The 13951-nt window shown below is 31.7% G+C and overlaps 1 protein-coding gene across 1 annotated transcript; it reads left to right on the forward strand.

The window, feature by feature from the left end:
* Positions 1–1609: 1609 nt before the first annotated feature.
* Positions 1610–13097, forward strand: LOC112637236 (actin cytoskeleton-regulatory complex protein sla1-like; the record flags this gene model as incomplete). Its single annotated transcript, XM_025406496.1, has 5 exons — positions 1610–1762; positions 1808–1963; positions 2448–2575; positions 5711–5894; positions 11075–13097. Coding segments are annotated over 5 exons (1106 nt in total), but the record flags the coding sequence as incomplete, so codon positions are not given.
* Between the last annotated feature and the right edge of the window lie 854 nt (positions 13098–13951).

The raw sequence follows: 13951 nt of genomic DNA on the forward strand, positions 1-13951 counted from the left end.
TAGAAATCGCTTCGACTGTGAAATAATAATATTAGCAGTTTTCCCTTACAAGCCAAGTATTTACATTAAATAGATAGTACATCGTTATTCATGCTACAATGGAAAATAACAGCTTGCTAAATCATTATGCAGATCATCGAGACATAATTAAACACGATTGCCCCGCATCCACATAATTAATCATACTCAGTAATTAGGTTGATCGTTTAGTGTGTCTCATGAACGTTCGCATGGCATTTATGTATATCATGGGTTAGTTGCAATAAAATGCATTAAACATTATGTAATGTAGCATCTACGAAAATTATCATTTGTTATCTAATATAGACACTGTTTGCTTGTATCTAAATAAAATTATCTAGATAATCATCTTAGATAAAGAAATGGATTATCTTTATCTTTAACCAGGTGAAGAAATACAAAGTATCTTTATCTTTATCTTAGATGAAAAATATATGTCTTTTATCTAAAGATTGTCTAAGATGACGTTTTCATTATGCAAAAAAGTTTTCCAGGCTAGCTTCTAAAAATCTATCTAAAATATCTAAAATATATTTTTCATATTATTATTATAATAATTATAAAATAATTTAATGTCGCTAGTCAAATAATCAAAGGATCATTGAAAAAAGTGTAGTCGACCAAACTAGCCAGAAAATTTGTTAATAAACAAATTTATTGTTTATTAACAAATTTTCTGGCTAGTTTGGTCGGACTACACTTTTTTCAATGATCCTTTGATTATTATTATATATTATAAATATATTATCATTATATTATTAATATATTATTAATATATTATAAATATAAATTAATAATAAATATTTATCATATATTATATATATATATATATATATATACCTTTTTGTTATTATTTAAATATTCTTTAGGAAAAGAGAAAGAATATGTGTTTATGATTTTAATATCCCATTTATAATCTGCGTCACATTTTTTACAAATATTTATATCTTTTAAAATAAACAAAATATTCTAGATAATTATCTAGATTATCGCAATAATTATCTCCTCTTTCAGAGAGATTAAGTAAAAGCAAAATCATCTTTATTTCATCTAAGATAAATTTACGGATTTTTATCTTTATCTTTATCTAGATAATTTTGAAATTATCTACAGCAGACACTGGGTATAGATTATCATACGCGGTATAGTGATTTTTAGCATGAATCATACATATCGACGATCATAACAATCAGCTTAGAAATTTTTCTTGGATAATATTTTTGTAAGAGACTCCAATTACGTTATATGAATTAGAAAAACTCAGCACAAACAAAATTCTGAAGGTTAAAATACATAAATTATCGTCAATTATTCGCGCAGTTGAAGCTCGTTTAAAGATTACAGAAGACAGTCAAGCAGTGAATTACTGATGTTTGCCCTTTTCGAGAGAAGAGGACAACAGACAATTGAACAAGTAACCAAGTTGCTAGTTGCTACTGCTTAATTGCTAGTTTTGTATAAATTACCGCCATATTATCAGTATTACAGTATTACACAACTTCGAGGATTTCGAAGTTGACTAACAATGTAGATTCATTCATTGCATGAATAACATAAACCGGTGATGGGGCATTGGCTTGGGTTACAGGCGAGGCGCCACCAACCGAGTTGACATCAAGCGAGAATAGTTCCTCCTACATCATCATCATTATCATCACTGTTTCCACCTCTGCTTGCCTACTCATTGCCGCGACCATAGTCTTTGCTACAGTAAAATCGAAAAAGAAGGCCCAGCGTACGGGTAAATATATTTATCACGTGCTCTTTCTCTCCTTTATTTTCCTAGGACCAAATAAAGAGGAAAACCTGCCGGACGTCCTTTTGGAAAAGGGCGACTTTCCAATGAATTATATCTATACATTAGCAGCGACTTCCGTCATCATTTTTATCGTTAATGTCTTCATCATGTTGTGGTACATAGTACGAAAGCGAAATAAAGCTCGTAAGTTTAACGACTTATTGATATTTAGCGCGATATTCATTCTAACTTAGCTCGATTGCACAAACACGCTACAAACCAATCCAGTGTTCGACTACGATCACATCAGAGGATGAGCATAGTAGACTTTTGTTTCAGTTTCAAATTTTGAAACTTCAAAATTTCTCATCAAATGGTTGCGTAAAATTGCATCCATATTTAAATCAAGCTGATCAATCATTGATTGTGTAATATGGATTTGGTGTGAGCAGAGCTATTATAAATTTAATGCTATGAATATTCAAATTATTATAAGGGGTTTTAATCGATTATATGATTACATGTTTAAAAAATTGATATTAAACGAAATATAATTATTAAAAAACAAAAAATATTTGAATTATATCTCTCTTTCAATAATAGAGCTTCATCTTTTGTGCGATTCTAGTCTTGTTATTTGCGCTTTAATCTGCCATTCGCATATTCACTGCTCGTTATCTTTACGCAGGTATTAATAAGTCGCAGACCGCAGATATGTACGCACCGTCCACCGTCAATGGCGACACCATGACCGGCGAATTAAGTTCAATGTCGGATGAGAAAAGCGACGTCAACTTCGACGCTAATGATTACGTGGTCAGTGCCATCAGTCAGTATGTTCTTAGTAACAAATAATTCCGGAGGGTAGGTTTGAGTTCTAGCAACACTTTTTCTGTTCCATTTCCCTATTAGTTTTGCTAATTTTGCTTCGTTTCTTTTTTCTTACATTTCGTTTGATTCCCGCAATTTTTCTTCCCTCATAATTCTATCTATCTCTTAATGCAAGAGGTGATATATCGCGTTTTATTTATATTAATTTATTTATAACGACACTATTCTTCTTTCTGCTGATTTTAATTTATTTTTTTATGCTTTTGCACTCGGAATAATATGTCGTCATATTATTAAGCTTGATATTATTTTATTTTAATTCAATATTTTGGAAGCTGCAGGAAAATTTTTGGGTATATTTAGTGAAATTTGTTGAAAGTTTTTTAAATTGCGAAGTTAATTTTAACAATTTGAAGTAAATTTATTTTTATTGCATTAGTAATTTTATAACTTTTATTTATAACTTTATAATTTTTTAATTATAACTTTATAATTTTTTTACATGTAAACTTTTGATTCTTTGTGACATATGTCATAATAATTTCATATCATCCGAGCGCAAACAGTTAATTCAGCTAAGTATAAAATCTCAGGTAAATCTAACAGATATTTCTTAAAGAATGTTGGAATAATGCTGTCGTAAAAGCCGCTTGAACTTGACACTTGCAACATTTTAATTTAACGAGATTTTAAGAAACTCTTTACGTAATACGCTTCGTAAAGTAGTTACTCATTAAAACATTAGTTTCTTTTTTTTTGCAATAATATTAAATCTATTAGTATACAATGAAAGTAAGAATAGTGGGGTAATAAGATATGAAATAACCGAATGCTGGCGTTAAAATTCAATTATGAAAAAATAACCCTTTTAATTATTCATTTTTTTAATTATTAGCGCTATCTGATATAATAAAAAATTAATATAACTCACCAAATAATACAGCATACTGTTGTAGAACAATGTAAATGATGAAGCAGAATTTCAGCAGAATGTGCCGATCTGCAAATTAAAAAAACATTAAAATTTGCAAAATCTATTAATCATATAATATAATTATATAATTTTCTAGGATTAAATAATCTTATATTGCATGACGATTTGCAACTGACAAATTATTATATTAATTATTTAATTTTGACTCGTTCTTTATTTTTTACTATTTATCTAGTTAAAAATATTAACAAAATTTTTTAATGTTCGAAAATTTCCGAATAAAATTTCCAAATTTCTTATTATCGTATCCTTATGATTGAACAAAAATATGTCGAACAACAGAATACATATTTTCATTTTTCTTTAATAAATACGGATTTTCATTTTTCTTTAATAAATACGGATTTACGGCAGACTTTTTCCCGAGATAATATATGTGCTAAGTCAATTGATGACTGAATAAATTTGCTCACCAGCCATTGCGTCATTTCCACATCGTTACTTCGCTTCGAGTATCCACTCAAGTGTATTATAATCGATCGGAAACACTAATTACGCGGACATTAATTAACGCGACAATCGTTTATCGCTTTGTACGAGACACTCCTGATGTTTACCGCATTCGCGACGAATTTAAAAAAATTATGTGAGATCTTACTTGTGATCATCACTTTGTCCAATCGCACTTTTGCAGGTTCATTGATTCAAGCGTGGCGTACTTCAAATTGCTACTATTAATAATTGATTGAAATATTAATTTGATCGAACGAATTATTATTTACGATTAAATATCTAGTTTTGGCTTAAAAAAGAACATATTCCATCTTATAAGATAATTCGGAAAAATACGAACTTTGAATAACTAAAATATTTGCGTGCACAAGAAAGAAAAAGAGACGTGCTTCTCGTCAAGCGAAGAAAAAAGCGCGAAAAATAAATACGAAGAAAATCGTTAAATTGCGCAATTGCAGGTCAAAAATTGACGCGTCGCAAATTAAAATAGCGAGGGCGATTCGAAAAAGTAAAAAACGTGGATCGATACCAAGTTTGTGTAAACTTTGCAATAACATTTCTATTGATATTAATTACAGATTTATGCTTAATACGGCGATCGGAATTATAGCGATTAAGAGTTGTTAATTATAAATGATTACAGATTACACGGTTGTGTGATTAATTTATTATTGATTATATCATTATTAATAAGTTGCTAATTACACGGGCCGATTGTATAGTATAAATTGATTATATTATTAGTTAGATTAGTAAAATTATTGACTTTATAATATTATACATATGGTTCTTTTTGTTAAAATATGTATTAATATAAAGATTTTCGGAATGAAAAACACGGAAACTACACGTTCAAACAATACAGAGGAAATGTCACGTCAATTATCGACTTTGAATCACGCGGTTTACGATTTTAATTTGCAACGCGTCGTTTCGATTTACAGTACAGTGCAATCTACGTTAACAATATTGTTCATGTTTATCTCTCGCGCCTTTTTTTCCCTGACATGATGAAACGCATATATGTCTCGTGAATATTTTAATATTCTTAGTACTTAATATTTTAATATTCTTAGTACTTAATTAATTACTCAGAGTTGTAATTGAATAGATTTTTTTTAAATACCAATTGATAGCCAGATGTTAATAAGCCACTATTCCTCCACTATCCATACTTTCATCGAAAATAAGATCTTAGATATAAGATAAGAATACTTGTAAAACGTAAGAAATGAAAGATAAAACATTGACGTACATTTAAGGTACACTTGCATTAAAATTAGTTATATATAGAAAATAATACATATATATAATTTATTTTATTATATATAAATTATATTTTTTATTTATATATATTATATATTTTTTCTATATATATATTATATATTTTTTCTATATATATAAATTTTATTAATATAAATTAAATTTAATACATATAGATGTATACATTATAAGTTTGATTTATATATAATAAAATTTATTATACGTAGAAAAATAATATGTAATATAAAAGATAATTCTAAACTTTTATATTATATATTAGAAATAATATTTATGGTAGTAAAGAGGTTTTATCGAAAGTAAAAATTTGAGACGAACAAATTTAGTCCGTTTTGGAATAATCGAAATCAGACTCATTGTCAGATCATAAGTCAACAATTGTCGTTCAACAGGACGAAGGACGGAAGACCGCAGCTAGCACGTATTTAATAGATCAAACTATCCAGGATTTCGGGAAAGGCGGTTTAGAGATGCAGGTTCATCAGGGCACCCTCGGTCGTCGCAGCAATCACATGCAAACATCCATGAATATGGACTCGCCGCCCCAGCGAACTACCGCTAGCGGGACTCTCTCAGGTACATTATATTTTTTAAACAATAAGGGATACACAAACACGATAAAATATATCGTTTATATTTTGCAGTGTTATATAATTTTAAATACGCTCCGTCATATTTTCATACGAAACTTCACGAGATATTCAATTTATTCGCATAATTTCTTTATTTCTGAGATAGACAAGAAATGAGGTATAAGAGGAAAGAAATGTCAAATCAAACGCGCAATTATTGAATTTTAATAAATCACAATAATATCATAGCACACAAGTAATCTTTCAATATTTAGCCAATATTTTGCCATTTCTTTAGCTACAATAATCGGTCAAAAATATTGCATCGCTTATAAAAACAGAGATGTTATATTGTAATGAATAAAACATATAAATATTATTAACTTTTATTTTACTGTTATTTTATGTCTTAATATGATGAAAATTAAAAATTGTAACAAATATATAAGAATAGAAATATTAAATTTTTGGTCCTTTAAAATAATGTTTCTGACTCTCTCAATCACCGGATCTTCATCCAATAGAACTATTATGGATATAAATAAAAATGTCCAAAAAATGAGCTTTATTAATAAAAAATAACTGTGAAAATACTTGCAAACATACTGAAATCAAATCAGTAACAATTATAAAAGAAAACTATCAAGAATGCCAAGATTAATGCAATAGTATTGAACGTTAAAGATTATTTTGAAGAATCAAAAATTTAATAATATTTTTATTATTTATAATATTTACGATCAAAACATAAAATAATAATAACAATAAAATATAACTTGGTAATATTAATATATTTTGTTTTGTTCTTGGTAATATTAATTAATGTAACTTCTCTTTTTCTATAAGTGATACTTGTTGATCGATACTGTATACAGTGTTTGTTGTAGATAATTTCAAAATTATCTAGATAAAGATAAAAATCTGTAAATTTATCTTACAAGGAAAGGGTCGGAAGTGTCCCCCTCCGATTTTAATGAGCTTTGAATATGTTGTAGTCTAGATCAAAATAGGAGACACGTATTTTTTTATAAGTGCTGAGTCGGCCGTTAAGGGGGTGAAACACCTTCTTGAAAAAAATCGATTTTTTCATTTCTCAGCGGATACCGTCGAAGCGATAAGAGATATAAACAAAAGTTTCAAATAAAAGTTTTATGGTCTTTAATGTACTTCAAAATCATGTAATCAGATTTGTCGAAAATGTCATATTTTTCGAAATCCCCCCCCCTCCCTTTTAATGTTTGAAAATTTTTAAATTTGTCTCATAACAAAACTTATAGCTCATTTAACGACAAATTCAATCATATATAATAAAGTTGTATTCCGAAGTCATTATATATATGTATATGGAAATATTACATAAAATACCGTACATAATTATTGCATACAAGAATAACAAATATTCATGGTTGATATCGGTTACAAAGATGATGATCATGAAAGAAATGATTTATACAAAGGGATTTTTTACACCATGCGCAAGAAATTACAGCAATTTCACCGCAAATATCACATGTTGGTTTTAAATTAGTTTTGAAACAAAAATCTACTGGTGTATCAAATTCTTCTGGTTTCTTTTCTAAATAACCACTTTTATACCATGCATATTTGAATAAATTTTTAAACCTTGGTGATGAAAATTGATTATGTGTTAATGATTGTAATTTTAAAATATTGTTTCTTGAATGAAGCTTGACGTCAAGATCTAAAAGCATGATGGTATCTGAAAAATGTCTAACAAAATTTTTCCATAAACGAAAACCGAATACATCTAAAGGTTGTATTTTTCCCGTTGCTCCAGCTGGTATAGTTAACAAATTAATATTGTCTATAAAATCTGGTTTGTTTCTTTGAATTATATCAGGACAATGACCAGTCCAAGAATCTAATAATAACACTGATTTTGGTCCAACATTTGGAAAAAACACTTCTTTTATCCAGATCTCAAAATGATGCGATGTTAATTTTCCAGATTTTGATGCCATGACAAAGATATTATTATCTTTAAACATTGTTTCTTTTACTATTGGACCAAATGTTCCAGTAGGTTCTTTTAAAACAATAAACAGAGGCGATAATAATCTACCATCAGCTGAAACAATAGGTTGTATAGTATAACTATGTGTAGTTGCTGATATGGATTGTACTATGCGCTCTACTTTTTTAATACCAATAGGTGATAGTGAACGACCGGAATGAAATTCTAATTGAAATCCACTTTGGTCCGAATTATATACATTTTCAATTCCATATTGTATAATAGAAGATTTAACATTTTCGATAAATGACTTGCTTCGTGCTTCTAAATCTTTGTCTGACGCTAAATTTTTTTTTGTTATAAATTTTGTAATTTTTCTAGATACGATATTATGTGCAAGCTTAAACCTTTTTACCCATGATAATGATGCTGTAAACCCAAGTAGATTTACTTCCTTCTGTGCGCGAAGAGCCCATCGAGCAATATCAATGTCATGAATAATTATTCCCTTTTCAATACCTTCATGGAATTTATTTAACGTATATGTTGAAATTTCTTTCAGTTTATCAAATCTGTTGCCACCTTGATTTACTTGCTGCTCCCATCTTCTTAATTGACGTAATGACGTGACTTTCCGAAATCTATTTCTTATAGATGCAAGAGTTCTTGACTTTTTTGTTCCACTTCTCCATAACTCTACTGCATTTCTTTTATATTCTATTGGTACAGAATCCGCAACACATTCAATTTCTTTTACAAAATATGTGTCTTCTTCTCTTTCTTCATCAATTACAGGTTCTACTTCAGGTATATCAAATTCGTTTTTGAAAATCTAATGATGATTCTTCATAAACTTCAAACGCTTCTTCATACATTGATCGAAGCATATTTTCCATCATGTCTTTTGTTTCATTTTCATCTGTTGTAACAGGACTTTCTGGGAATTCCCCAGTCATATACAGTGCAGTGTATAGCAGTACTGCTACATTTCTTGGATTAAACATTATCTAAAAAAATTATTAACATTATGTATATTTGTTTTATAAATATTAGCAAAAAAATACTTATTAGCAACAAAAATATTTTATTATTTAATGCGTATTAATAATTTGTTACGTTTTCCGAGTTTCATGAAAAATAGAACAGTTTTATCACATAACTTAAATAAAGTAATAAAATATTAATTATAATTTAAATACATTAAAACAAAACAGATAAACCGCAATTTTGAATGAAGTGTAAGTAAAAGCAAAAAACTATAAAAGTTTTAAAAATCGAAAAAGTACATACATACTGTATTGTTGTGTGCGTGGGGCACAATTGTTTTTTCAGGATAACGGCTAGTCTTGTTAATTAACTCGAGCACTTGTTAATTATTTGATAACTGATTTGTGACTGTCCGCCGCTTCTAGGCGGTGGCTTTTAACGCCTCCGGTTCTGAACGATTATCGGAGGAGGATCGCGCGGTGGCATGACCAAATAAAATCATTGGTTATTTCTAAAGTGGCGTGATCAAAATGCAAGCGAAGGAAGTCCGAAGACTTCCTCGCATTTTATTGCAATTCAGCGCTATTTCGAGAGTGATTTCTTCCTCTGTTTGATGACTTGGCCGTGTGATACTGGCTGTATCAGCACTTCGGGCAGCTGACTTTCTTATCGCGACGCATTTTTTCGCTCGCTTTATAAGTTATAATCCTTTTAATTATTTTCTTATATATATAAATATATTTACTATCGCGCTCGCGTATATTCGATAGACGCTTTAATAGTAATATGTGTTCCACTGCACGCAGTTGTTAATAAAATAATATATTGCACCAACTCATTTCGCGAATGCGACATCTGTTTATTCATAGAATTGAATCTATTAACATCGGCATCTGATCAATAATTTTCCTTGTCCGACTAGTTTTATTTTTCATGCATTAAAAACATTACTTTTCCATATAAATTATATGTATATTTATTGTCACATAATATAGACATATATTATAATTATAATTATTATATAATTTATAATTATATTTATAAATATAATTTCTATAATTTATAAAAATATATTCTCATAAATTATTTATTGCTAATTTATGGTTGCCTCTGTGAGTTTGCGAAGAAAAATGACTGTCGCTGTGAATAACGAGCGTCATAAGGCGGATAAAGCGGGCGTATAGTAGTGTATAGGGATATTTTTAATTTATTTCTGAAAAATGTGACTTCGGAATACAACTTTATTATATATGATTGAATTTGTCGTTAAATGAGCTATAAGTTTTGTTATGAGACAAATTTAAAAATTTTCAAACATTAAAAGGGAGGGGGGGGGATTTCGAAAAATATGACATTTTCGACAAATCTGATTACATGATTTTGAAGTACATTAAAGACCATAAAACTTTTATTTGAAACTTTTGTTTATATCTCTTATCGCTTCGACGGTATCCGCTGAGAAATGAAAAAATCGATTTTTTTCAAGAAGGTGTTTCACCCCCTTAACGGCCGACTCAGCACTTATAAAAAAATACGTGTCTCCTATTTTGATCTAGACTACAACATATTCAAAGCTCATTAAAATCGGAGGGGGACACTTCCGACCCTTTCCTTGTTAGATGAGATAAAGATGATTTTGCTTTTACTTAATCTACATGAAAGATGAGATAATTATTGTGATAATTATCTAGATATTTTTGTTTATTTTAGAAGACTATAAATATTTGTAAAAAATGTGACGCAGATTATAAATGGGATATTAAAATCATTAACACATATTCTTTCTCTTTTCCTAAAGAATATTTAAATAATAGCAAAAAGGTATATAAATGATATGATAAATGTTTATTTATTAATTTATATTTATAATATATTTATAATATATTAATAATAATAATATAAAAAATATATTTTAGATATTTTAGATAGATTTTTAGAAGCTTGCCTGGAAAACTTTTTTGCATAATGAAAACGTCATCTTAGACAATTTTTAAATAAGATGACATATATTTTTCATATAAGATAAAGATAAAGATACTTTGTATTTCTTCATCTAGTTAAAGATAAAGATGATCCATTTTTTATCTAGATGATTATCTAGATAATTTTACCTAGATAAGCAAACACTGACTGTATAAAATTCTAACTACCTCTTATGTTTAATATCTTTCTAACGTTTGTATTGTACATTATTTATATTACCATCTGTACGAATGTTACAGTGTCAAAGTCGAGTTACATCGGTAATCCGAGCCCGGCGCCGCCCAATGATGTGAGCTTCTACAGCGTGGAGATGGACAACGGCGGTCGGGGCTACATAAGCTACGACAGCAATCCGAGTCCGGCGCCTCCCGTCATCGGCGATCCATCTGGCGGGCCTTACTACCCCACGTCGATGGGCTCGACTGGTCATATAATGGGCGGGCACTTGGTGGGTGCTGGTACTGGCACCCTGACGCGCACCAGGACGCTGCCGCGTCCTGTACCTCCGCCCGACGTTACCGTGATGACCGCGGGCACCAAGTCGCCGATACCGCCGTCAGTACCGCCGCCACCGGCCACGTTCGCCCGGGTCGGCGCCAACGGTGGGTCCCATTCGCACCCGCATTCGCACCCGGCCCCCCCGCCACCGCCCTGCCAGAGCCACCCGCTGTCAACGTTCGCGGCAACACCGAGTTATTCCGACATCGATGGCCATCTTGTCTGAGGCTCACCAATCTTCGGGCCCAGCTCGGTGCGCGGCAAATACCGCGCCGTCGCCCAGGACGACGACGAGGATTGTCGACCGGTCGCGGTCACGGAGAGGAGCACGCGTCTTTGAACGACGCGGAGTGTCGTGATGACGGATCCTCTTCTAAATCATTCGCATCGTTGAAATCGTCACCGATCATCTCCCTGAGCGACGACGAGCAGGTTCGCGAACGACGGCATCACGGCTTGAAGATCCTACAGCACTCATCATCATGCATCTAAACAATCTCCGAGGACTCTGTTTGGTGCACGAGAACGAAAGTGTGTAAATAGAAAAAGACAGAAAGGGAGAGAATGAAAAGGATACTGAGAGACGAGAACGGTGCACCAGATAAACATGCTGTAAACACGCCTTTCCCTTCCATGCGGCTACTTTCTAGATGAGAGGAGACATGCGCGGGGCTCTCCTATGCGATTGAATTCTAATCTTAGGAATATATGTATAATCGAATGAGCGATGGCGATCCTAGAGAAAGAGAGAACGATCACGCTAGCACGCGTGAGCGTACTCCAAAAAAACCTCGAAGGATGATTTTACTGTTCCATTTCCGCTATTCTGCCTCTTCCCCCAACTTTACCATTTCTCCCAGACAGCAGACATGTCCAAAAGACATCTAAAAGACGACTTAAAGACGTCTTAAAGTCCTTTAGACATCTTCAAGACATCTTTTGGCCTTTTCGTGCTGTCTGGGTACTCTAACTCATTGTCTTTGTCTGCTCGCCTTAGCGTTAGTTGATATCCGCTAACACAGCGATCATAGCGTAATCAATGCTTACGATCGAAGCTCCAAATCGATATACCGATTTTATCGAGGAAAGTATATTTTCTGTAAATACACACGTAATCAGAAAGATAGATGAAAAAATACTCGCGGCAATAATTTCGTTCTTTGGTTACTTCATGTCAGTATATATTTATCGTAACAATTATGTTTAGATATCACTATGCAGGTATCAACGACAGTCGAGAAATTCGCGAGACATCTTTGAAATGTCACCCGAAAAGTGATTTTCTTCACTCCGAACGTGTGATTGACGCTGAAATAATTCTAAATCTGAAATCACAGATCTTCACGATCAACACTGATATTATTATTGTCAGTATAAATATCAAACGGATTTACATCCGTTTTCCTTGGTACTAGAATAGCTAACCCCATTCCATAGCTTAAAGTTGGAAGGACGAAAATTTCGAAATATTTGATTGATCTCATATTATAAGGAAAAGTATAGATTAAATTTGTTATTAAATTATCAATAGAAAAATCGTGTTAATATAGCATTAAGCATTATAGGAAAATATTATAAAATAATGCTGAGTAGCATTTATACTGTATTTTACATGCAAAATGTTATTTTTCTCTTTCAATTTTTAACTTGCAAGTCCTATTTTTAGAATTTGCAATATCCCTCCTTTACATTTATATAAGTTTATCCATCTGTCTTCCAATTTATAGGCTGAATTGGTTATTCCAGTTCCAAGGTATTGATACGAGTTTTTTCATACTTATGATTATCACGCACAATCACTGATATTGATTTTCGAAATAGTGATAGCAATGTTAATTAATGACCGCACAATATTGCCCCTTTAGAACTCACAGCTACGCAAGAGTGGCATATCCGTCATGACCGTCCATTGTTTACTTTCGCGTCGATAAGTCGGTTTATCCCGACGATTCGATGTTGAGGGAAACGAGACAATCGTTATTACAAAGAGGAACGCTTGGAAAATCGAAAGAAACGCGGCGAGATTAAACTTTCTTTCCCCTCCCGTCCTCCATCCGTGTCGTTTATGATCCTATTTGAGTTAACGGCGTCTCTTCGAACACACAATCCACGGTACTAGATAGTCAAATTTAGCGTTAAATGTGCGGCGGTTTGATCTCGAATCTCGACATTTCCATTCCATTGGTGAAACACCATCTAATGCCAGGATATAGCCATTTTTATCACTAAACGGCAAGAAAATCCGAGTCCATCATTTTGCGTTTTACGAGGGCATTCAGGATCTTGCGATCCCTGCGAGAACAGGTAGATGAGCCTGAAGTCAATTGTAACAAAAGAGAATTATATTATACATTATAGTTAATATATCCCTGAATCACATTGAATTATAGAGAGCGCACGAAAATTTTGAAATATTTTTTTAACTTACGACTCGTTAAGAACGTTCCTTTTTATATTCGACTTTTATATTCCTCTTGACACTTGGACTCTTTAAATTGACTTCAGACTATTCTGTATATCGCGTAGAAAAAAAGACTTACACGGAAACCTAAGGCATGCTGAGAACTTTACTGATCCGTTATTTCTAGAAAATGAACCGCAACCTCTCGAATACGTTA

The sequence above is a fragment of the Camponotus floridanus genome, unplaced genomic scaffold (genome assembly GCF_003227725.1).
Source record: "Camponotus floridanus strain SB8 unplaced genomic scaffold, Cflo_v7.5 scaffold146, whole genome shotgun sequence".
In the NCBI taxonomy this organism is placed as follows: domain Eukaryota; kingdom Metazoa; phylum Arthropoda; class Insecta; order Hymenoptera; family Formicidae; genus Camponotus; species Camponotus floridanus.